Source organism: Pieris brassicae, chromosome 2 (assembly GCF_905147105.1).
Source record: "Pieris brassicae chromosome 2, ilPieBrab1.1, whole genome shotgun sequence".
NCBI classification, from domain to species: domain Eukaryota; kingdom Metazoa; phylum Arthropoda; class Insecta; order Lepidoptera; family Pieridae; genus Pieris; species Pieris brassicae.
Genome location: NC_059666.1, coordinates 16,933,463 through 16,961,260, shown reverse-complemented (window position 1 = coordinate 16,961,260; position 27,798 = coordinate 16,933,463). Strand labels below are relative to the sequence as shown.

At 31.6% G+C, this 27,798-nt stretch overlaps 1 protein-coding gene across 1 annotated transcript; it reads left to right on the top strand.

Moving 5' to 3' along the window:
• Positions 1-133: 133 nt before the first annotated feature.
• On the top strand, positions 134-27,798 carry LOC123718894 (ATP-binding cassette sub-family G member 1-like). Its single transcript, XM_045675862.1, has 11 exons — positions 134-248; positions 9,808-9,948; positions 19,876-19,993; positions 20,946-21,135; positions 22,371-22,516; positions 23,049-23,287; positions 23,607-23,848; positions 24,470-24,638; positions 24,945-25,201; positions 25,466-25,689; positions 26,072-27,798. The coding sequence occupies exons 2-11, from the start codon at positions 9,834-9,836 to the stop codon at positions 26,262-26,264; spliced, it is 1,893 nt and encodes a 630-aa protein (XP_045531818.1). The 5' UTR covers positions 134-248; positions 9,808-9,833; the 3' UTR covers positions 26,265-27,798.

Here is a 27,798-nt window from a genome sequence, read left to right as displayed (position 1 = left end):
ATTTATGAAATCGTGTAAGATATAATAGAAAAGCTAGCAATATATCTTTATCCTTCTGAGTTGGTTAAGAAAAGATACCAGTAAATGAGTTAACTACAATAGATGGGGGCTCCATAATCCGTTCACCGGTTCAGTTCGTTCCGACGCGACGGCAGACTCGTGCGCATGCGCCACATTGCTAGTAATCACATAAATACTAAACGAATATATATGTGATTTAAATACAGTGCAGTAAAAAATAAAATTATGTAAGTATATTTATTATTTTCTACACCATCATATTTAATTATTTATTTAGTTAAAGAATTAGGTCAAAGAAAAGAAATTATGTATATGAAAGTTTTACGTTTTACGTTGAAGGTATTCTATTTACTGAGGATTGTATGTAAACATTTTTTGAACGTTGCAAATAACTAATTAATGTCTTTCAGTCGGGATATTTTATTTATTTATTAGATAATATTTATAAATTAAATAATTTCGCGTCGCGTGTTTGTAATTATTTCTATGACCTTTGTTAAAAATATTTTTGTGTTAAATTTGATGACGGAAGTATATTTTACACAAGGCTATGTGGGTTATATATCAAATAAAGATAAAGGATCATTAAAAATATATACTAAAAGTATAATTTTTTTTAAATGTCAACTATATCTTACTACGCGATTTTATATCGATGTTTTCTTGGGGAACAAGATTTCAAACATCTAAAACAGTAATTAAACACAAACTGGCTCCATGTGATAAAATTATATTTTCACATAAGTAATTGATTACAATAGAAAACGAATGTCGGGAAAAACTTAGTACGCAGAATCTAAGCAAAAATAACTCAAAAGCCCTACAACTAATCAATAAAAACTTTGTGAACTGATACGAAGAATTCCTTTTAAAAGGTAACCTTTTAATTATCTGCAAATGTGTATGATAAACAAAATATTTCTACTTTAAAGTCATTAGGAAAGAAATTAAAAATACATCAGTTGTTAAATAACTCACACACATACACTCACTCACATTATATTCAAATTATATGCGGATGCAGAGGAATTAGGAATGTTTCCAATCCATTACGGTATCATGCTAGGAACATTTTCTATGAAACTCTTTATTAAAAAAAACAAACAAAAAATACCGCTCTACAATCATATAATTCTTTCCAGAAAAACTATACCATTACAGTTACGTAAAACCATTACATATGTGATTCAATTAAATTTGGACTTTTGTTCTTTAGAAAATTGCGGTGTCAAACAGTTGACTAGAATTTTACCGTTCCGTTGTTTGAGTTTTCGTAATTTCTTGGTTAGTAACTTAGAGTTAGTAATAGACTTTTTGGATTAAGGCATACGGGATTCCTTACAATGTTTTTCTTCGTCGAGCGAGTGTTAAATGCGCACATAGACAGTGCATAAGATCGGGTTTTAACCTACGATCACACGGATGATAGTCGCTCGCTGAATGCATTTTTTTCGTTTAATGGTCGAAAATAATGCAACAATATTTTAAAATTTGGAAATTAATTTCGGATTGTAGAATTTATATGCAATACGGTTATCACGACGCGTAACCATTGATATATTGATAAAATATTAATAAAAGTAAATTGTGAATGTTATTGAAATTTGTTGAAATAGATAATAAACAAATCTTGCACCAATCAATATTCAAGTATAACGTATGGGAAGTCATAACGTATAAAAGGCCTAATTATTTTAAACGGAATAAGTAATTATTTACATATATTAACTTTTTCTTTTTTTCTTACATTTAAATATAATTCTCGCAAGTATGTTAAAAAAAACATTTTGTAAACAAATGTCAAACTTATGTATAATTTAAGTATTATTCAATATTTTTCCGGCAGGTTTTTGTTTATTTTAAAAGTTCTATTTTTCTTAAATTTAGGTAAATAAATAAAATAAAATTTTAACGAACTTGTTTGTGTTCTAGGAATGTTAAGGGTGATTTAATTAGCTGTTTTCCATGACAGGTTTATGGTAATATCATGAATTAGTTTTAACTGAGGTAAGTCGCATAAAAATAATTTACCTTATAATGCGTAATTCACACGTTCCTACCGTATCGTAATCTAGTTCTAAGTTCTACTATCGGTATAGCAAAGTAAGAAAAATTAATATTTATAATAAGACATTTGGCGTGCCGTACTGTCTAATTACCTCGGGAGTAGCGAAACCGAGTTAATGAAATTTAAAAAATGAGAAGAATATAAAATCAAATCAAAATATAATTTATTGATGTAACTTACACTCATATCGCTAAGGTGTTTTTACTAAGTGTTTGTAAGTACTAGCAACCATCTCCTTCTCAGCACATGTTAAAGAAGTTAGTTATTGGTAAGAAATAAGAAAACCGTTTCACTTCTATCAGCTAATAAATAAGAAGCCATTTGAATTTGAAAAATTGGTCTTTAGTAGAAAGAGTATAAGTCTTTATATTGGCTTTAATTATGCCTTTTAAATAATAAAAATATTTGTAGCGTTGTTTAACAAATTAATAGATTTGTTTCAATAGATTCCGCGTTAAAAATGTTAAATAATTTTATAAAAATAATACAGATAGAGATACCTCCTAAATTTACTTACGTAAGCGACATTTCTGGTTCCTGATTTATTCATTGATACCACATTTTAAGTTATCATAAATGATGTTATGTGTTTTTCTCTGATGGCCATGGACTTCTATAAAAGAAATACATTATACAGGCGAGGATAAAATGTGCTTTTTATTTTTTGGAATAATATTCTGTAAATCATGATTTATTCTTCCTATGATGTTAGATTCAGATCCCGGATAAATTGTCTAATCTAGTAGTTATAATAGTCTAGTCTGTGGACGTGTCTCTAAGGAGGTGTTTCGCTAAAACTTAATTGCTTAACTAAATGGATAATAATGCTATATAAACTAGCATAACATGTATAATTACTTATATTCTATTATCCTTGTCACAACCCATTAAATTGCCGTTGCTAAACTTGTATTGGTATATACTCTTATTATTAAAATGTGTTTTTGCTTATCAAACTCATAAATTTATCATTACATGTCCTTGGCCTTAGTTCAAGAGACGAAGGTTACTGGGCTGCCGATGCGAATGATCTAAAATTAGAATAAAATTTGATCGTTGATATTTTGCGAGAATATTGAAGGTTGAATTGCGGAACGCTTGAAGCGTTAGGTTTCCGCAGTTCAATGCATTTGCCATAGAATATAATTTAAAAAAATATATATATGCGTGTACTACGTAGTGTACACACGTAAGAAGTGAAACTTCTGTATGACCTTTTTTTTCGAAAAATGATCTACTATGTACAACTTTACAGAAATTGGTTAAATTATATAAAGTTTAACAAAAGGCTTTTATTATCATATACATGAATACAAATAATACAATTATTTCATTTTACCTTATTACTACTAAGATTATTACGGAATTTCATTCTTTGTAATATAATTATTACTATCATTGTTAATCGACATGCTACTCCCCTACTCCGCTGGAGAAAGTACTCTTCGAATCAACCGTGGTAGGGACAAGAAAAATATGACCCGTAACCGAACAATGTGACGGTATTTTTTTTCCAACGCCGACAAAGAAGTTTCACTTCAAAATTATTATTTTTTTAAATTTATTTACTAATACTAATACGTTGCATAAACAAAATGTTTTAAGAACTTTATACTTTAAAAAGTATTTTGAAGTTAACTGATTCACATATTGGTCGCCTCTCTGCGAAACAATAATAATCCCAATTATTGGGAGGCCTAGGATGACCCATTTTCAGGGGTTGAAAGCACTCAAAACCAACTTCAAGTTGGTTCAAGAGAAGCTTAAGACAAAAAAATTCCTATGACAAATATTCGCGTTTTATTTTTAGCCTCACTTTGATTGGCATCTTGACTGAAGAATTAATGGCGCACAAAAAATCTCATAGCACAAACAACGTATAAAAAATACGAAAACGTTGGTTATAGGAAAATTCCCTGCCAAAAAGTGACATTGCGGATGTTTTCGGAGACCTTGGAACGTCTCTTACGCCTAATCACTTTATATAGTACATTATACTTAAAGAGTTGTTTTACTTTATCTTGTTACATTAAAAATTATCAAGTCAGTTAATGCTTTTATTTGAAAATTTGTAGTTTTTTTTTAATTATCCAAGCCATCTTCAAATATTTTTGCGCTGGTGACGTGTAAAATTCTGCATCAATCTTGATTAAACATTCGTCTAGAATGGCTCGAATTTTGGCTTATAAAATGGATAGGTTTTTTATAGCCTTATAAAATGTTGAAACCACCGTGGTAAGTATTACTTCAGTAAATCAAAAACTTATTACAGACAAAGGAATGTATAGGGAGTTAGTTATCCTTGAATCTTACACTTACACTACTCGATCAACGAGAGAGGTTTTCTTCATAGTATGTACTTTGTATTGAATTTCTTCAACTTGATAAACTTCAAGGCTTAAACTTGACCTTACTAAGTAACTTATTAGGCTACTATGTTGTCGTACCTGTTTTGTCATAGAAAATGATGTGTGGAAAATGTCACCACATGCTTATATGTCATGCCCATAAAATATTCTTATTAATTTAGCATTCGTTATACAACATTGCGTAAATGCTAATTAAAAAGTAAAAAGCAATCAATTACGCTACAACCTTTTTAGGTCTGGGACTCAGATGTCTGTATCTGTTTCATGATCATTCTTAATCTAATAGGCAAGTAGGTGATCAGCCTTCTGTGCCTGACGCACGCCGTCGACTTTGGGACTAAGGCAAGCCGGTTTCCTCACCAAGTTTTCCTTCATCGTTCGAGCGAATGTTAAATGCGTACATAGAAATAAAGTCTATTAGTGCACAGCTGAAGATTGAACTTACGACCTCAAGGATGAGAGTCGGATGCTGAAGCCACTAGACGAACACTGAACACTTATTATGAAGATTAATATTGAATTAAAATATATGAAAAACAGTGTTTTTTCATATTTCTATTGAACTAACTTGTATATTAAAAGAGATTTTATATAATTGTATACTTAAATAAAACCTGATATATGATCAATGGTAGAATGAAAAAGAAAGGTCTCTCTGTCTCTCGCTAATGTAATTTACAGATACTCAAAATTTTACAAATTGCAAAAAATCAAATATATAATAAAATATTAAATTTATACAAGTATCCATTTATTATCATTTCTTTATATAATTTTGATATCTGTTATATGAATATGAACTGACATATTTTTTTGGTTTTTAATCTAAAAAAATACATTATTTCGTCCTATACTACCAAATTATAGAGTTTAGAGTTATTAGTTTAACATAATATGTCATCGTAAACATTTGTTTTTTTAATAGGTACATAGATGATCAGCCTTATAAGCCTGACAGACGTAGACAACTTTGTGCGTCTCAGGCACGCCGATTTACTCGCGATGATTTCCTTCACTGAAAGAGCGAGTTTTATGCGCACATGCCATAATACAAACTATATACCATGAGCATACCAGTAGCAACAAATATGAAATTAAGTTATCTGGAGTACAATTGGAACGCCATCTGTGTGATAGTGATATTGGAACGTTATTTCCTGAATCAACCTAACAATAAAAGCAAAGTACAAATTGATAATTTTATTCGACAATGTTTCTATTTAGGAGTACTGAATAATAAATGTAAACAGTTTTATATGTATTAAATTAAAAAATAATAATAAACTATTATTTCTTATGAATAAAGTTTAGTATTTTCAAAGACTATTAAGTTAGTTCAGATGAGAACATTTAAGTTTAACCGTGAGTTCTTTATATTGTTGTCAAATCAATACTTAACTAGGCTTTCTGTATGTCACAAATCCCGTGGATTTTGAGGAGTAAGCTTCAAGAATCAACTCCGTGGTAAATTAAATACTTGTAACTCGGTTTGTAATAAAAAAGAGGAAAACGAATGAAACTTAATAAATTTTAACGTTTAAAGTTTTTTAATGATATATACATTCTATGACAGGTCAGAAGGATCAAAAATGCTTCGACAAGATTTATTAGTTATACAGCTTTTATGATTGTTCGCAAATAATTTTAACGAGTAATAATATTTACTACAAAAACATGTTGTGTGGGTAGCTAGGTAAGTTTATATCACGTTTATTTTATTGCAATATAAACTTACATATGTAATACAAACGTGAAATAACTATAAGTTTCTGACAATTTCAAGCCAAATAGTATGATGTACATTTCACTCATATTGTTTATAGTCAAGTAGAGTGTACAATGATCGTTATTATTCCTTACGGTGCTTTAAACATACAGGCAGTCATAACTCCGGTCTCCAACAAATTCTTGTGAATTTTGACAGGTGTTGTCAGACCGTCACAGTCACGTTTTTTACTTTTTTTAAATATTATGGCAATAGTTTTGACTTTATGCCAGTTACGTTTTATTAGTCTTTTATTTCTGTGACCATAGATAAATGTCTAAATAAAAGACAACCAAACACTTGGGCTTGAAAGCCATTTTATCATACTTTATGCATCTACTTCTATCTTTTTTTAGATCGATAAAAAGCTGGTGAGTCTAGTTTTCTCAAAGTCACCAGCCTCTCACATAGATCAACAGTAGTTTACTTTATTATTAAGAATAGTGAAAAATGAATAAAATTAAACAAACTTAAATTAAATTACATGTTAATATAATTATTTGGGTCATTAGGATTATAAAACTTCTTTGTCTTTATAATTTGATATTCAACCAATTTTCCCATCATTAGTATTTAATAAACATTTGAAAGTCGAATAACATCAGTTGTCATAATTTCCCCATGAATTTTCCACTCTCTCAACAATACTGTTTTAATTTATATACATTAATTGATAAATGAAAATTTGTTTTTGATCGAATTGTTGTTGACATTTTAAATTAATCTTAAAATTTAGTTTTAAAACTTGATCGTAATTAAAAATTAAGCAAATATGTGTTTACTCGTATATTATATTATATATTACTAGCCGTCCCGATAAACGTCGTTTTTGTATATTATTTTTCGTCCTCGTTTTTGTATATTATTTTCAGGATATATTATTTTAGTTCAATAAAAATAACCTATCTACTCGTACTACAATAAAATAGGGGATGATCGTAGAGGGGTGAAAATTACGGGTTGTATGTATTTTTATATAAATTATCATAAAAAAAAAAAAAAAACAAAAACTTTTGTCTAAAAAATAATAAAATCAAATTTGGCGTGGACACCCCTTATCACTTAGGGGTTTGAAATATAGTACTTAGTAGCCTCTCAGACTTATTGAATATAATTTTGTGCAAACCCTATAAAATAATTTATTTTGCAATTCAGTTTGTAATCATATTTTAATATTTTTTTAGTTATATTTAATTGGCCTCTTAAGATATTTTATATATAAATGGAATCGGTATAGAAGTTATAACGAAATCCTTAAGAATAGATTTTTTCGAGTTTAAAATGTATGAATTAGAGAGTATTAAGTCAAAAGGTCCGTCACGTCACACGTCAACAGAATACTTTAAGGCCTAATTACATTGTATAGTAATAGAATACAGTAAGCAAATACCGCCATAATAAGTGTGGGTCTGGATAAGAGACAAGACTTACGTAACCTAACCTAACTAATATAGATATTAATAAGTAAAGGATTTGTAAATAAAAACAACTGAAAACTGTTATATGTATCTTTTAATTATGAAAATCTTTTTTATGCTTACCATAATTTCATTTATCAAATGAAAATTTTAAACATAAACTTTGTACACACAATAGCCATAGCATTTGTATTGTTTTAAAATGTAATGTCTGTTGTTAACTAGCTGACATTGTCATGTTGACTTGTCTGAATTATTTATTTCATTTGAATTATATTAACATCGCACTAACCTTCCCAACTCATTGTTAATTAATATTTGTTATATGTACATGTATAGGTATATTAATTAATCAATACGTTATATATTAGAAAATAACCTGGAGGTTTATATATTATGAGGGTAAGGAACAGCTCAGTAACGCTTTTCATACAAATTCTACTTAGAACTTATACCAAAAAGTAATCTCATAAACTAAAGAAAAAAAATTAACTCACAATTTAATTTAAATTTGGTTGAGCACAACTGATATTATAAATTAAAATAAAAATAAATTTAAAAGAACTAAAGTTCATCGTAGGTTATGATGACACGAATGTAAATTAGGAAAATAAATAACTAAAAATTTGTACTTTGTTCCATGAATATTTTGTATTTATAGGTCAGATATAACTGTTATGGACGCTTACTTAACCGATTATAGCACGTGCAATTGTGTGTAACGTTATCGAATAGTGGAATTAATTATAATATTTTAATTCCACTACACTTAATATCCGCAAACAAGAATGTTTACAAAAACTGTTTCACTTATAATTAAATGATTGACAGATATTATCAGAACCATTTGATGACTTATAGAAGGTTATATTAAATATTTGAATTTGGATTTATAATCTTTGGTATAATTTGTTGATTTTGTCAAGTTTGATGAGTCGTATGAGCAAAACTCTAAAACTACTGTTTAAAGCATGATAATCAATATTCTACATGAGTTATGCCTATGGCAGGAATTTATGGCATAAAAATATATACAGCGGCGCGAAGCTGGGACCGGCTTTCAAAATTGTTTCACTGTCGTTTTATAATAACAGATATTTGTTGGAATAGCCGATAAATTTTAGTAAAAATCTATAATCCGTTATAAATGAATAGGGCAATGATCTGTAAATTAATATAGATAGATGAACGACATTTTAATTAAAGACACGCCCATTTGTTTTTATTAATCATTAATGAATTATTAATGAATAACTAAAAAACATTGTTGGCGTAGTACAGTCAGCATGGGCGACTCAGGCCGTTGGTTCGATTCCCAGCTGTGAACGAATGTACTTTGTGTCTGGATTTAACACTTGCTCGTACAGTGAAGGGAAACATCGCGAGAAAATAGGCATACCTTAGACACAAGACTTACCTTAGACTTAAGGCGTGTGTCGGGCACAGAAGTCAAATGTTTACTTGCCTATTTGAAAAAAACAAATGATCGCGAAACAGATAAAAAAGCCGGCGTAAATAACTGTCGGTACTCTTTTAAAATATCAAACAAATCATACAAAATGACTATGGCAAACATAGATGGAAGAAACCAGGAAGGAGGGAGATACGCTCCGCTTTTTATTTGTATTAAGTAACAAAACTGAATAGAAACCTCGCAGTCCAGTTTCTGGAAGCGGTACCTATTCACAGGCATGACGTGTGAGCCAGCCATCGCTTTATTCAACCATATTTGAGGGAAATAAACACAATGCCACCGCCCCAGTCACATTTGAGTAAGCATGACTTCTCCGGCTTACAAGTTAATAAAACTAAACCTAGTGCGCATGTTACGCATCTCCCTTCCTCCAGGCTCAACAAGCTGGCACGAGAAAATATCACCACAAGACAGCAAGTACAAAAATCTAAAAAGGTATCACACGACAGCAAGTGGTGCCGAAATATCGTGCCACTGCTGCGCTTATTTTTTAACAAATATCGCAAATTAATTAGAAACTGCCTGTCAAATAGCCTATGGGATTTTATTATAGAAAGTATACCTTTTCTCAAAAAATTACTAACTTTAGATTAGAGTCTAGTACGGGGAAATTTTATTATGCATATGTTCTATTCTAGTTAACTTGTCACTATTTTTGTATACATACATTTTTACTCTAATTCTTGTTTCAGAAAGATAATGAGAAGCTAGTCAAACAATGGAGATACAGATGTCATCACCTCTGGGGCGAGCCCACCTCTCTCATCTTCCGCAACGACCACCAATAAACCTCAGCTTTCAAGATTTATCTTACACCGTATCCAATGGAAAAGGTTAGTTTTATTAGAAAAGAGTGTACCCTTGCAACGGCAAAGGATGTCAACGCACTTGCGACGGCCTTGCTTTGAGAGGGTCCATCGGTGTCACTTTACATCGAGTGAGCCTCGTGTCCGTTTGCCCCTTTTTAATATGAATAAAAACTCAATTAGCTATCGTACAGGTTAAGGTTCATATACTGTCTCATTTATAAGGAACATATTTTAATTAGATAGCGATCTATGTAGACTCACTCATCCACTCGTGTTACAATATCGTATCGTAACTTAAATATAAAATAATTATATCCCCATAAATATTTCTGTAGCAGTCTGTTAGCAGTATCTTGTGCACGTCACTTGTCATCTTTTTTAACTTGACAAAAAGTTGTTGTTGTCATATTTAATCTTAGAAATAACCTTAAAGGTATTTTCCTTATTTATTTTTGCATGTGATGCATGTATCTAAAAATATACTTTTAAATTTATAAACGATTCATTATAATTTATTACAAATGCAAAAAAACTGACAATTCGCAGAAAATACCTAAACTTTAATAAAGTATTTCTGTCTCACGTGTAGAGCTTGAAAAACAAAGGACATATCACGTGTAGACTTCCATTGAACTGTGTTCAAAGTTTTTTTCTCGGTTTAATATAATATTTCATTGTACTTTGAATGTTTAAACCAAAAATATAATGGAAAAAACGTCTTTGCTAAATTGATGAGGTATTCATTGAATGTTATTTAATTTTCGCACACATTAGGGCTTATAAATGCGTATAAACGTTTTGTGGAGCCATTATTTGACGCTAATAATTTATTACTTGGAAACTAAATTTATCGCTTATATTATTAGGTCCTTACATATGAAATTGGCGTATTTCGTACTGGCCACTTTAATCACGATGTTCTCCTCTTTGGTACGGAATTCCAAATTCAAATTTGTACAGCTATTTACTCATGTGTTTGTGCTTCGATGACCGTCATTCATTTGTTTTTTCTTCTGTTTTTTTCTGTTTGCGTCACTCATTTTACAAAATGGAAAACTTAAAGTATCGCATTATTTACGAGTACGAGTTCCGCCGTGGCACTAGTGCTGCGGAAACGACTCGAAGGGTGAATGATGTGTATGGCGGTCATGTTGCAAAAGAAAACACAGTTCGTTTTAGGTTCCAACGTTTTCGTTCTGGAAATTTCGACCTGCAGAACAAGCCCCGTGGACGGCCTGAGAGCCAAGTTGACAATGAAGTATTGAAGGCTATTGTGGAAGCGGATCCATCGCAAACCACGTCCGAGTTAGCTGCAGGCTGCGGTGTTAGTGATAAAACTGTTTTAATTCACTTGAAGCAAATTGGGAAGATTAAAAAGTTTGAAAGGTGGGTACCTCACGAATTGACTGAAGAAAACCGGCAAACGCGCGTCGACTGCTGCGTTACATTACTGAACCGGCACAATAATGAAGGTATTTTAAACCGAATCATTACCTGTGATGAAAAATGGATTCTTTACGATAATCGGAAGCGCTCAGCGCAATGGTTGGATCCTGGCCAGCCAGCCAAATCCTGCCCCAAGCGAAAAATTAACCCCAAAAAAGTTACTTGTAAGCGTTTGGTGGACTAGTGCCGGTATTGTTCATTGCAGTTTTCTCAAATCTGTCCAGACTATTACGGCTGATGTCTATTGTCAGCAATTGGAAACCATGATGGAAAAGCTAGCGACTAAACAACCTAGGCTGGTCAATCGCTCCACGCCACTGCTACTTCACGACAACGCTAGACCACACACTGCACAGCAGACGGCTACCAAATTAGAAGAGCTTCAATTGGAATGTCTAAGACATCCTCCGTACTCCCCGGACCTTGCTCTAACAGATTACCATTTTTTTCGAAATTTGGACAACTTCTTGCAAGGGAAAAAATTTAACTCTGATGGGGCAGTCCAAATCGCCTTCACATATTTTATTGATTCCCGTCCGACTGGTTTTTTTTGTAAAGGGATCAATGAACTACCTATGAGATGGCAAAAGTGCATAGAAAACAATGGTTCATACTTTGATTAATTAAATATATTATATTTAAAAATATTCGACTTTTGGTTCCTCCCATACAAAACGCCAATTTCATATGTAAGGACCTAATATATTGGTAAATAGAGAATGGGTAATGAAGTAAAATACGTGCATATTAGTCTACACTCTGCATGTGTTGCAGAAATAGCGCTGTAGAAATTATATTATTGAATTATTCAGTTAATAAAGATTGACTTAAATAATTTATTCAGTTCTTGTAAAATTTTGATAGGATATTAGGTATTATGTAATGCTACAGCAAAATAAATACACTATATAACAAGTCGTTGAACCGAAGTATGAGAGCGATCAGTCTCCAAGGTTAGAGCTAATTCTAGCCACGAAATATTGGCCAATCGTTTTAGAAAGCTTACACGTCAAACCTAGGTGACTTTAACTCTACAAACTTTGTTAATAAGTGAGAGTTGTATTTTTCGATTGACAAAAGACTAAGTAATTATATTAATGACCTTTATATGATATAATTGTAATGAGTGATAGATTGTTCTAGACTCAAGATTCAGATACCTTCAAGGCAAAGTTTTAGTTAGTATGAACAAGTTTTTTCTTACAAACAGAATGAAGTATTTTCTTCTTTCTTCCAAATCAAACCAAACACAAAATGCATTTAATTGATGAGTCTAGTCTGAGTTCGTTTATTATTGAATCTATACACTGGATTATTCTAATATAATTCTTATATTCTTCTAAATAGCAAATAAGTCACTTAAATATTTTCAACGTTATTTACAATCTGTGAAATAGGCTCCATCCTCAGTCGACGCAAATACATTTTAAAAATCATCTGATTTTATCGGGACCTAGTGTGACAGTAAAAAAACGAGTTCTTTGCGATATGAGGATGAAAAGGTGAATGTCGTAATAAGCTTGAGAAAGTTGTGCGAAAATGTTTTCTCTATAGTTAAATATACCGGTATACTTTTTTATGAGCAGTGTTGGCACACTCAGTTCATTAGTTCGAACCCCGGCTGTGCAATGTACTTTCTGCCTATGCGCATTTAACACGCGCTCGTAGGATCGAGGAAAGCATTGCGAGAAAACCGGCATGTCTTAGATCCAAAATATCGACGGCGAGTGCCAGCATAATAGAAAACAAATATCACGAAACAGATATAGAAATCAGAGGCCCAGGAACCTTAAAGGTTGCAGCGCCACTGGTTTTTTTAATATTATTAAATGTATAATTAAACATAACAGCAGCACTTATAATGAATTAAAATTAAAATACTATTGTCACTTGACGTAATTTACGTAAAAAACTGTTCACATACACTTAATGTGTCCTTAGTGTCTTGCAATGTATACTATCTGAAGGGCTCATGAATGGAAAGATTTTTCGTTCGTTTTCTATAGTGTGATGTCGTTTTTGTGAACTATTGTTAGTTATAACTCGGAGAGAAGTTATTTTTTTATAAAGTTATTTAATTGGTTAAAGTTGGCTTCTAGTTTCGAAAATTTATGACTAAATTTTTTAGTCCTAATAGAAATGATTATATTTTTAATAGTGGATCGGAGAAACGTTGTCCTGTACACACGTCTTAAATAATAATAACATCTAATTGGAAATTTAAACCTTTTTGGATTCCGGTCCATCCGTATAAGTTATTATTACAATAAGTTCTATTACAACACACGCATCGAAGATTAATAGATACTAACATACAAGACGAGATTTAAAAAGAAATAGAATACTATTTAATAGTATAAAGATTACATATCGTCGCGGTATCGGTTTAAGATTTTATTCACATTCCATGTTGTAGTCATACATATATTTTTATATTTTTTACGCCAATAATGTAAATTTCCTACGTCATTGTGTTAATTTAATTTCGGAAGATCACAAATATTTTTTATGATTCATTAATTAAAATGTGTTCACAGAAACATGCCAAATTGAAAACAAATATAAATTAATAGAAGGCATTTACATTGAACAAGAATGATTGTTTATATAAGAGTTAGTGTAACTATATAAATATTGATTATTGGTTTACAAAATACCAAAAATATAGTGATTTAGCGTGTATGAACCTTCATTATTGGTACGGAAACCGCGAACATAACACGGCTATTTGCTCTGCATATGGGTTTTAGCTTTATGCTTATTCGATAACATTTAACAAAGTACTTAAACCGCCTGGATTTGGTGTAAACGGGCAATCTTAAAATAGAAGATAGCGAATCGGTAGGTATTCGTAATAATTCTAACTTTGAGCTACGGATGCTGAAATACAGAGCGGTTTAATCGAGTAATATTACTTAAAATTAGGATTTTTTAAAGAGTGTACAAAAATTTGGATAAATTATTAAATCTATTAATACATTAAAAAAACCGAGTCATTAATAACTCTGAAAATTATTGAATAGTATTAATTAATTATAAAATGTATGCTCTCCGTTCTAAAGAATCTGCTCAAATGGTCGGAAATGTACAAGTGGTCATCATCCTGCGTGTGTGTTGGTTTGGTTGGGCGTGTTTTATCAAGCAGTCACAAAACTAAATTTTTGTGATAAAGGAGTGAAAACTTCAAGCAAAGTGTATATACGATGTATATATATGTAGATCACTTACAGTTGGTGTCTTGGATCATGTTGTATAACCTCTCAGCAATACACTTTTTAAAAATATACCGTGGACTTTCCTGCACAAGGCACGAACTACCTAAGCCTGACTTAAAAACAACGTTACGGACTTTATAAGAGCTGAAGACTGGACTTCATCTAGCCCAGACAACCCTTTAGTTAACAAAACTGCATTTTCATTTGTAACAACTTATGGCTGAACTAGGTATAGGTATATATATATATTTATTCACAATCTTCTTGCGTCAATTACTCGTATAAAATTACTGTTAAATTGGCTTAGATGTGAGACATGTTTAGTAGTTTTCAAATGGTGTCTTGTTACGCTCATCTTAGTAACAATACATGCAAAACAATGTCATGGAACAGCTTGACATAAAAACTCATCCCCTCCGTTTTGTCAATGGCAAGTTGCATAAATTGCCTTGGGTGAGAAAACCTGTATGATGCGTATTTTATCATTAGCTTATTTGGGGTGGAAAAACACAGTATGTGTCATTACAATGTATGTGTAACCTCAATAGCTTTGAGAGCCTCGTAAAGGTTCGTTGATCGATCAGAACAGTACAACAACACTTAAGGTAGCGAGTAACGTGTAATATTAATTAACAAATATTTGCGGTCTCGTCGTCAATTATTTCTTATTATTATATGTATAATATTTTTTATTATATCTCTCTGGACATTAACATAAGAATATGGTATTCTATATAAAAATTAATGGTAACCATAGTATCAGGCAACTATCAGGCAGGTAACTATCTAACAAAAAGTAAGTAAGACTTCCTAGACCGGATATATTAGTGTGTGCCCGTAGCGGCAAGTTACCGGATTGCGTTGCATGTATTCTTGCAAAAGTGAATGCCGGTGTACGGTATCTTCGAAGTGGTTAAATACACTTGGGAACGACTCTTATAAATGTGGTATCTATTAACATCCGGTTTCTATAACTGAAATATCCAATAATGAAATAATATGTCGAGAACTCGTTTGTATTTTGCTCCACAGAATTACGACTTGCCTTGTTTTTTTGATGAAAGCCAGGCGTTAGTATGGCTATTTGACTTTGGTTGTACAAAAATTGGTCGCAAGCAGCAGTGCTGTGAACGCGTTCAAATTTTTTTAGGGAAGCCCTATTTACTATCGTATATATAAGACTGATACATGTAGTTGGACATTATCTGAATTCACAAGGATCGCGTAATTGATAAGTTGTTACAAACTGTAGCTTTTATGTTTTCTTGTTTTGTTCTTTGATATCATGTTCTCAATTAAATTTTTGTATTAATAAGTTTTCTAAAAAAAATAAAAATATGACTACACATTTTGGAAAGCCCTTCAGTCTCTCTTTGGAGCAAAATGGAAGTCAACTATAGAGCGGTAGTGCATTCACGTGCCAGGTTGTAAGTAGGCCGAGCCGCACGTGAGTGCGCATAACTTTTCGATTCACAACTTCAATTGAGCTTACTATATAATTGGTATTTGGTAGTATTTAGTAACGCGTTCCCATGGACTTCCTAGCTCCTATAATGAATCAATTAAATCAATTATTGATACTTTCCTAAGTGTATTTCGTCGATCATTTTTCTTCATGGAAAGGTGCTTATTTATCTTCTGTAAACTACCTCAAGATGTTGTTTAATCATTTACACATAATTTTCATCCTTAGAAATATCCGTTGCTTTAAACTAGTTGGGAGTCAGCTGTTTACCTAATTTAACTTGGATTATTACATCCTTTGTACACCGATCTATTTTCAGCAAAACAGTGTACAAGGTGTAGTACCTATCAATACGTACATTATCCGCGGAACTAACACAACCACCCTTTTATCCTAGTTATTGTTAAAATCCGACGGCGAGGTTCGTTTTTTATTAAGTCTGGGATTACCATTATTATATTATTATTATTCGCCTCCTAGAAGAAAAACCATGTACGGGTTGATTTTTATTTTATTTAAAATATTATAAGCTACAAAAGGTCTTACTATCTATCTAATACAGCCATATGTTCTGTTACAAATGAAAATGCATATTTTTAATGAAGTATAAATAAAAAAATATTCTATTCGAAATGGCCACCTTTGGCTTTTATACAGGCCTTTAATCTGTTTGGCCACCAAATCTATGGATTTACGCACGGTTTCCAAGGGAAATTTCGCCACTACTTGCTCCAAAGATTTTTTAAGAGTCTCAATGTCGCCGTGTCGTTAAGAGCAGGCAATGTCCTCTAAAACTGACCATTATTTGAGTCTTTTCTGTGCTTTTCACCTGCGTATTGCGACAGTATGAGTTTGGATCGATCCACTCTCTTTAAAGTAAAGATTGATTTAGGGCATGTCTAGTATATCGACGATAAGCACCGAGCTTCAGGTCTTGTTTTATAATAGGTACACAACAGAGTCTTCAAGTCTTGCGATAAGATTTATCCCTATTCCTAATTGGGGTTTCGATGAATTCTTGCTTTAACTGCATTAACAGCCTTTTGCTGTTAGAACTACCTAACAATACGCGGTCGCCCCGATTTTTCTGGTCTTCGACAGACGAAGTGTTCTTATATCTGTTGATAGTACGATGTAGGAACAGTCGGCTGCTACCAAACTTTTGAAGTGTCTCCAATAACACCGACGGCTCCATACCCACTTTGTGCAAGGCGCTATATAATCCTATATTCTTTAACACCTCATTCCATATTGTAAGTTTATAATGAACACGAAAAAATATGTGAATGGCGTAATTCCGATTCTTTTTAATAAATAATATACGTGTTCCAAATTCAAAATAATGAAAACGTTAAAAGATAAGAAAAGTTTTTATGTAACCGTATCTATACCAGACTAGTTATATGTTAGAGCAATGACGTTATTTTATACATGAAACTAAATACTTAATGCAAGGCTATGATTTCAGAGTTCGTTACAAAGACAACTCGGTCTATTTCAAAGTAATTAAATTAATTTAACTCAATCAATTACATACTTTGTTAAATTAATTTAATTCAATTATTTAGTACATTTCCATGTAAAAGTCGTAATAATAGTGTGTTTAACCAATTCAAAAGGGAATTAAAGGTTAGACAAAATTACGTGTAGCTCGTTCGTATATATTAACTTTGCCATGTAAAAAAAATTCAATAAGAAATATAGTTCTTTTAACATTTAATTTAAATGTATTACGCATCAAACGAACAGTTAAGGTTAACAACTTTTGAATTATTTACTAGTTCAAACTGATACTAATAAGATAAGGTCTGATCTACAAGATCTGTAAATTCTTCATGCACATTTCTTAATACCTCCTAGAAAGCATGAGGTCTTCATCACAGGGGTATCAATAATACTAATACTATAATATACACAGTTTAATTCTTCAAATATGAAACATAAGCTAAACCAGAAATATATGTATGTGTCGAGATATGCTGAAAGGATCTTGCCCATGATTTTAAAAAGATTAGCTTAAAGTTAATACTTCGTGATTTATGTCGCATTATCTATAAACATAAGAATTAAGAATATATAGTAACGCGAATATGACACCACAGAACATATGTTTCGCCACATGAACATTGCTTCCTGACATTTGATCCTAATCAGTGACGTTATCTAATGGTGTTATAAAAAGTGATTTTTTATTACAACATTCTTGTACTCAGTTTCAGATGTCAGATCAGATATCAGGTATAAAATTGAGGATTAGAAAACAATGTGTATAGTATTGTCTTTTGTTAACATAGCTTTTACACATTTAAAGAAAACACTTTTTTACCGGCTTGAAGCTATGTATTATTATAAACTTATAATTAATTTACAATAATATCCAAACTAAAATCCAAGACAAACTATCCGCGAAAATAGAGGACATTACAATGGACATAGAGTGCTGTCATATTTTGTAATTTTGTGTTGCTTTTTTTTGCCAATCCTCATTTTGTCTTAAAGTTGTTAAATTTTACTTAAAACAATAAACATATAGACTAAACCTTTATCAATCAATAAAGGAACTGAAAGCAATAAAATGATAGTAACAAGAACATAAGTAGGTATTAAATTTAGTAAAAAACAAGTATTTATCAATATTATACAATTAACTAAACTAGTAACTATCGTATGAATATCGTTAATTGAATGACCCTGACTGACTTTATTTAATTATTAATGTATATGTTACACTGGTTACGAAATACATCTATTATTTATTAGTAATAATTATAATAAAAAATCTTAATTGTCACAAAAGGTTTTGAAATTTGTCAAGTTCATTATAATTGTGAATTTTAAAAACACACCATTTTAATTTAGAAGGTAAAACTGAAATCAAACCAAAGTCAAAATTTAAAAATTATTTATTCATATTAGTAACACAATGTACACTCATGAACGTCAAAAAAAGAAATATACATTAAATGCTTCCAATTTTACATTTATTGCTAGTTTTCAAATCAAGGGCGTAGAACGGAAGAGAAGATAAACTGGCAATAAACTCTCCGCCACTCTTTTTAATCGCCAAGTTTTTTTGTTTTACACAACGTTTGTAAGGAGCTGCAACTCTGCTGATTTCTTTAGTAATTTGTTGTTAATGTCAAAAATAAACACAGTCTATGAATTGTATAGGGAAATATTTTAATTGCTATTTATTTGTATACAGCTTTAATTTTATGAGCAATATTTTTTCCACACGTTCTACAAATAGTGACGTGAACATACAAAAGAATAACAGAAAACATTAATCATGAAGCCCCTAGGCTTACGGGGCTTAAGGCGATTCATAAATCACGTTATATGTCGTAATCGAATCGTGTTACCAATTAGAAAGACAAATATATTTTAATTTTGTCTTATCTTATGGTTTCCTGGAGAAAAATTTAAAAGAAATACAGGTATCGATTCTAGTTTTCATCAAAACACACACACCCATTCAAAACATGTCTGGAGTTAGAGGTCAGGCGATCAGACGTAAGGTCACTACGAGTTGCCATGACAGTTTGAATTTTTTATTAAAATATACATTTTACCTCATTTGTTTTTGTCAGCGGATGTCCATTGTATAGAAGTCCTGAAGCTTGTTTTCGATGCATTCACAATGACATTAACATATGCACATTCTTTGGTTTTCACCAAAACTAGAGAAATTTTTGTGTCTTTTTTCAAGGCATTTCAATCGACGCACGCATTATTACGGTTCACTTGACATTATCTACAGCGCACTATATACGTATGGCGCGGGCCATTTTAGAGACTTGGCAACTTATTTATATCCTTTTCCAGTATCCAAGTTTATCCTGCGCAGCATTAATGGAGAGTTTCGATCTGGGCAATTAACTGCCATCTTGGGTCCTTCAGGAGCGGGAAAGAGCACATTGCTGAATGTCCTAGCTGGTTACAGGTAATATTCAGATTAAAAAATAAAGGGTTGTAAAATATTCGATCTAATACGCATTTTTTTAAAGTTTTTGATTAAAGATCACGCGAGTGAAACCGTTGGTAAGGGCCAGAATGTTTCAGATTGTTTGAGATATTTTGTTATATTTTTTAATGTTTACTCTATAGTTCTATTAAATTATGAGGAGCAGGACCGGATTTAGCGTTCTGGAGGCCTCGTGGCAACAGAGGAGTTCAGGGTCGAAGTAACACAGCCAAGTTAAGAATGAGATTTTGTTCGACTCTGCTACTTGCATTGAGTAGATACTAAAATAATTACTAAATTTTTAATTAAATGAATATACATTATATCTTATTTAAATAACATTGGTGATACATGATTGTAATTATAATTAATTTTTACGTTTTAAATTAACCTTTGACAACAGTAATAAATTCTGCACGTACTATCTATCGGAATACAACTAGTATTAAAATGTATTATTATCAACTCGTTAAGAAAATTATAATCGTTTCATTATCTGTTACATGTTTGTGTCCAGCAATTATTTTAATAGATACCTGTATATAAATTAAATATCCATAAGAAGAATAAGAAAATCATTTTACTTTCTGCAAGTTAGTATTGAGTTATCATATAATAAATAAAAATTCTTTAACTATATGTTGTTAAGCGTAAACCTCGAAGACGGTTGGACCACATCGAGTATTATTTTAATATTATTAGTTTGTATGGAGAGAAAAGGGGAAAACAAGTTTGGGTTTATTTTTTCATTCCGGAAAATTTAACAGTATCTATAGGTTAGCGTTAAAAAGTTTCATTATGTTTGTCTGTAGCTACTTAATAGGTAGGCTAAGTAAAAAAACATTTAAGGCGAAACGTAGTTCGCGCTGACTGCGATCAGATATTAAATAAATGATAGTAACGAATTTAAGAAATAATTTTTGAATTTCAGAGTTTTAGGTGCTTCGGGGGTAATCAGCACCAATGGAAATCCCAGAGACGTTAATCTCTTCAGGAAGCTGTCCAGATATATCATGCAAGATGATCTCCTACAGCCCCTCATCACCGTTCAAGAAGCGATGTTGATGGCTGCTGACTTGAAGCTTGGCGATAACTTGGACAGGGCCAAGAAGACTGTCGTTGTACGGTTATTTTTGTTTATTTACGTAAAGTTATTCAATTATTTATTTTAAAAAAGAAGATATAGATGCAATAGAGAGGTTCGAAAACCAATTCTACACCATTTTTGCAACACAACTATTGATGCTAGCCCTTGTCACGTTTCGTTTTAGAATTAAATATAAATTTGAATGTTAATAAAGGATAAATCGCTTAGTAAAATTATATTTTAATAACAGTTTAACTGGTTTGGTCCTGTAGTAATTTGTGTCATAATTATCACGTGTCTAAAGCGTTGTGAGTCAGGTAATTTTCCTAGGGTTAGGTTAGTGACTTTAATTGTTAAGGAAATGACGCATGCGAATTGCATAGGTCTTACATTTTAAATATTAAAATTTTCGCCTAGTCTCAGTTCTAAGTATTTTAATTAGATAAACTGGTAATCTAAATAAAAACAAATAAATTTCATTTTTAATCATTTTTGATGTTTCTTTAACGAAACGATCGTTTTACAAAATTGTCAAACATAGCTGTACTCAGTCAGAGTCATTTATTAAATGTTTATGATACGTGGGTAACACTGAAAACCAAACCTCTTTGGTAACCTAATATAGTATATTGCATTCATTTGTCATTTGTTTTTGTGAATTGGTGGCAAATCTAAAACTCTTGTATCACGTGAAAATGAAACTAACCCGGAAAAATATTCGGTCAATGATTTATTGTGACTTTCGTTCTGGTTACTCAACAACAAAGCTGCGATTAGCATTCCTTAATGAAGCCCCATCTCGTGCCACTATTTACAATTGGTTAAACGAGTTTAAGCGTGGAATTAGCAATCTCAATGATGACCCGCGTGCGGGTCGTTCTTTAACAGCGACTACTGAAGATAACATCAGTTCTGTGCGACGCATGATAGAGGAAGATAAGAGAGTGACCTATCAGCAGATACGGGCAAGCCTAGGCATTGGTATGAATCCAGTTCAAAAATATTATACGAACATTAAGGCGTCAGGAAGTGTATGCTGGTAGAAGTGTATGGTTGAATGCGTAAACGTCTTGGCCGGCAATGCTAATCTATAAAATAATATTAATTGGCTTTCCAAAACAAATATACAACCAAATGTACGGCAACTGTTATTCATATATAACTTATTGTAGTAGTAGATCACTTACTTTAGTCTAAGGCCAGGTACTACGTACATCAGTAATGGAAACCCCATAAAAGAAGTAATATAAACAATTTCTGCTTTCCCAGGTGGAGGAAATAATTCAACTTCTCAGACTTAACAAAGCCAGAAACACAGTTACTGAAAATCTGTCTGGCGGCGAAAGGAAACGTCTTGCCATTGCTCTGGAATTGGTTAACAATCCGCCTGTTATTTTCCTTGATGAGCCTACCACGTATGTATATAGAAGTTAATTAGCTATAGTTTATAATTAAAGAAAAGAGCGTACGAATTCTTTAAAGGCCAGCAACTGACTGATTTTCTTTTAAAATCTAAGACTCAATCAAAGTATTATTTTATTTATGGTCTTAAACATCATACATGTTACACGAGGAAAATCAAACAAATATATGTTAGAATAACATCTGAACTTAAAAAATCATGCGCATCGCTAACCAGATCCATGCAATACTCGTGATCAAAGCGGACGTAGTAAATCACGAGACGACTTTTTGTATCAAAGAAGTCGCACGGGTCAGCGAATTTAAAAAAGACAATACATAAGTAGCAAATAGGTAGAATATAACTAGCAAATAGTAGATAATTAACAATGCAAGGTTGCTAATTCGACTGAAAGCCCTCCAAGGAGTTGCTGAAAATGTCCACTGAGTCATTTTTCATCACAGTTTTTGGGGACAAACACAATACGTTAACAGCACCATTAAACCTAAACGTTAATTTAAACGAAGGTATTGATAATTTTGCAGAGGATTAGACGACGTGGCATCATCGACTTGCGTATCGCTATTAAAACGGGTTGCCCGTGGAGGCCGTACTGTTATTTGTTCAGTCCACACGCCCTCGGCGCGATTATTCTCTGTATTTGACCAAGTATACGTTGTAGCTGATGGCAGATGCGCTTATCAGGGAACTTCAGCTGGGGTTGTACCGTTCTTACAGGAAATAGGCTTACCGTGTCCGACGACGTATAATCCAGCTGATTTTAGTAAGTAACTATGATACAGTAACAAAAATACATATACTCACTATCCTTACTTATATCCAATATAATAATGTTGAAAAGAAAAATAGTCATAGTAGTATTGTTTCTTATTAACATAGCTTTTACACATTTAAATTTCTCCCGACGTTTCGCGTCATAATATAGTCCTTGAAAAGTAACTATATGAGTGGATTTTGACATAATTATAAAATTATTAGCTATCCCCATCATAATTAAAAGATCTAAGCATACAGATTAAAGATAAAACCAACTTTACAAAGATTGAATAAAAAAGTAACACTGATTTAATAATGTTTTTTAGTAATTGAAGTATCAAGTGGAGAATATGGATCCCATGTTGATAAAATGGTACAAGGAGTAGAAAATGGTCGATGCCAACGGTGGAAAAGCTACGCTATAGAAGAGTACCAGCATGGAGAAGAAGAGATAGAACAATTGAATACAGAGGTGATAGAGAAACACAATTACCATTACGAAAGTACTGGGTACCAGCAGTTCAAGGTGCTGGCTAGACGAATGGTGTTGCAAACATTCAGGAATAGGGTAAGTTAACGATTTTAGGTCAATAATTCATTGCTTTAAATAATAAAGTTTCATCAGGAGGAACAAGAGTTGACGCTAGCTAGCAGGCACCCACTCGCTCTTAAATATGAATTATATTTCGTACTTTCAAAATCGTACAATAGACACTCCCCCTACTGCATAGCTTCTCGGCCGCAGATCTGTCTGATCGCGTTATTAGTAGGTTATAAGAGGTCCAATATAAAATGAAATATATAATTTTCACTCTATAATAACCGATCAAATACTGTTCTAATACTTAATCAAATCAAATACTAAGAGAGTGTCAACGTTTGACGATACTCTCGGGGCGTGTCTCCGATAATTTAGGAAAATAACCGCCGTCATAAGTCTAAGAAATCCTGAATAAGCAAAAATTACAGCATATTTAAAATATACCATAAAGATTTATATCTAAAACCAATATGTCTCAAAAAGTTGAAACATTTCTGCTGACATAATTTTGGCTAGAAATCTAAAACCTAACTTACGAAATCCTTGTTAAAATATTTAACTGCGTCCAAAATGACAACTATTAATAATAATTTTGAATAATGGTTAATACTTTGATTGTGATTTTTATAATTATTGTCTCACTTACAGGGCTACTTGTGGCTTAGGTTCTCTATGCACCTCTTCATTGGAACTATCATAGGATCTCTATTCACGAACATCGGCTTTGACGGTTCGAAAACGTTATACAATTTTGGATTCTGCTTTGCCTGCATCCTTGCAATGTTGTACACACCGATGATGCCTATTTTACTTGCTTGTAAGTTTACTTTGACTTGTTGCCAAATTATTAGATTTAAAAAAAAAACAAAATTCAAAATCATTTATTCATATAGGTTACACAATGTACACTTATGAACGTCAAAAACAGAAATGTTCATATGAAATGGTTCTATTTTTACATTTAGTGTAATTTATTTAGAGCTGTATTGAGGATAATGTTCAAAACGATAGATGTTTAAGAAGCTGTTTGAAATACAGTATTATTGTTTGCTATCATACCGCATCCCGAATAAAAAGCGCAAATATGTGAACAATGGAATTTCTTAAATTATTTTCTTTTCAGTTCCTACAGAAGTGATGCTTATAAAACGGGAGTACTTTAACAGATGGTACGGCCTGAAACCATACTTTGCGGCCATGGTTGTATCAAGGACGCCTGCGACAATTTTCTTCACTCTTATATACTTGGCTATTGTGTATCCTGCCACTGCGCAGCCAATGGAGCTAACGCGAATTCTGATGTTCGTTAGTACTTGTATACTGGTTGCATTAGTTGCTGAATCTATGGGAACTGTTATATCTTCTACATTAAGTATAGTGGTAAGTAAAGGAGTTGATATTGAATCATTTAAGTTTAAGTTAATAAATAGTCTTCATTTGTATCATTCATAAAATGTATTTTATTTCCACATTATGTAATGAGAAGCACATTAAAATTTTTGTTCCGTGGAAAGAAGCTATAAATTTCCCTTCATCAGAATTAAAATTAATCACACGCAGCCCCACTTACTATGACCATATTTGCATAGTAAGAAAGTCTTATTTTTTTTATTGCATGCATTTTTTATTTAAAAAATGTTTCAGAACTCAATGTTCGTCGGTCCAGTAGTAACAGTTCCTCTCATGTTATTATCAGTATATGGTATTGGTAACGGTGATGACCCACCTCCTATAATTTGGAAGATGGCAAGGGCCTGTTCTTTCATGCGATATGGACTCGAAGGACTGATTGTTGCCATTTATGGAGACTCGAGGGCAGACCTGGTATGTCCCGAGGACGTAGATTATTGCGAATATAAAAATGTTAAGTGAGTATCTTAGCGCTGACTATCACAGTTTCGCAAATAATTTCCAAATAGATTACAAATTTATAGTTCGTACTACTTCTGATAGCAATAGTTATTAAGCATAAAGCATGCTGTGTTTGCCTATGAAAAGGTGTACAATTAGTTAATTAGTATATTTGTGTATTCAATGAAAGCTTGTACTGTAATGCTTGTTGGAAAAACTTTTTAAAATAAATATATAATAATTGAATAACTTAATTAGTCCTTAGACTCGCTGCAAAATACTTCTAAATCATTCAACCTGACCGATTTTATTAGTAAGTTTTGGAATTTAAACTACTATAAGTGTGACGAAGAATAAAGTAATAAATTCGAATTGTAGTTAAATAAGATATTTTTTCAGGTATTTCGTCAAGCTAATGGGTATGTCTCAAGTATGCTATTGGTTTGACATGTGCATGTTATTCGTTATGCTGCTCACATTGAACCTAGTGGCTTACTACTTGCTACGTCAAAGACTTTCGCCTAACTACGCCTTTAGAGCTATTAAACTTATTGGCAGATTTATCAAGAACAGAATGAACAGTTCACATTAGAAAGTATTTTGTACGACTTTCATTGAAACATTTTAAGCAATTGTGAACCCTCAGTTTTAAAAACTATGGTTTCAATTCGCTTGCGTGTTAAGCGTTATTTAAAACAAGATCACAACTCTTTGTATAATAGTTGAATTTCACCGAAAAGCCGCATTACTTTCATCACATATCTCTGAAGTTGATGAAATTTGCCAAAGTTATACTTACAAATAAAAAAGGAAAAATAGGTTATGAGGAATATGTATTACGTAAATATGTTATCGTTTTATTGTAAGTTAATTTTATTGTTTTAATTATCCATGCTAATTTGGAGTTCCCTTACTTTGACTGTTTTCAGACAACATTTGTTGCCTTTTTTATATACACGACGTAGTTAATATTTAATATCAATTGCGCTTAAAGTTGGCTTAAAGAAAACGTTAATTGATACAATAATTTATAAATCTGATATGTAAATGACGAAAGTGTATTTTCGCACAGAAAAAATTTAAATTATTTAATTATATATATATTATACGTAACGAGGTTACGCCAGTGTGATATTTACATTAAGTTTTAGGAATATAAAGGTTAAATTTTTATTTACGAAAGTTTTTTAATAGTTTAATTTAAGAAATTATCTATAGCTAGAATTGGAACGTTATTGGTGCTTAAAAATATATTTTCCATGAACTCCCTATTCATAAAAAACTTAATCAGTGTAATTTCACTATTTTAACTAAAGTTCTCTTTCGTCCCTTTCTGTCAAATTGTCTTTAAAGTGGGATAAAATAAGGCATATTTTTAGTTAGAAATCTGTACAATTGATATATTGTATATTTAAAAATAAAGGGGGTAAAAGTTTACGGAGTTGACGTTCTATTCCCTACCAATAATATTTTTATTGTATGTACGTTAGAGAATGAAATATAAATTACATGAGTTAACACAATTTTTAAGTTTTGTCTTTCTTTCACTGTTACAACATCACAAAAAATAATTTTTGTATTTTATTAAATCCGATTAGTCTATAGTTTTAAGGTGTCTTTACAGAAATACATTTAAATTATCTCTTTTCATTTTATTTACGTAACAAAATGGGATTGTATAAGGAATTAAATATCATTTTTTTTTTCTTACGATGTTTTTATTAACACCAAAGTTCAATACGAGTCAATGCCAAACGTCTGGGAGTTTGTTAAATAAAACTTTAGTAAATCAATATTCTTTATAATAAACAATTTTCTCACTATGTTGAACAAATTTAGAAAAATCATATACATTAAATCTTGACTAGGAATACGCCAATATATTTTTATTGTGGTTATTATGTAAATTTCAGACAAATTAAAATAATCAGACATACAAATCTGTCTCGATTATATTTCACAAAGATTTTACTTATATATATTAAAGCATAGTTACTGGATAAGTGTGGAATATACCAATATAATAAAATGTCCTAAATCAATAGAGACAGAAAATATTTATTACAACAGTTAAAAAAAAATAATATTATAAGAGTAACACAAATGCATATATAGTATCCATGTAA

Bases quoted from the DNA above. Each gene is read 5' to 3' on its own strand.
- LOC123718894 (XM_045675862.1), top strand. From the start codon at position 9,834: ATGGAGATACAGATGTCATCACCTCTGGGGCGAGCCCACCTCTCTCAT. The intron at 25,202-25,465 runs GTAAGTAAAGGA...AAAATGTTTCAG, and splicing joins CTTCTACATTAAGTATAGTG to AACTCAATGTTCGTCGGTCC. The intron at 25,690-26,071 runs GTGAGTATCTTA...ATATTTTTTCAG, and splicing joins TGCGAATATAAAAATGTTAA to GTATTTCGTCAAGCTAATGG.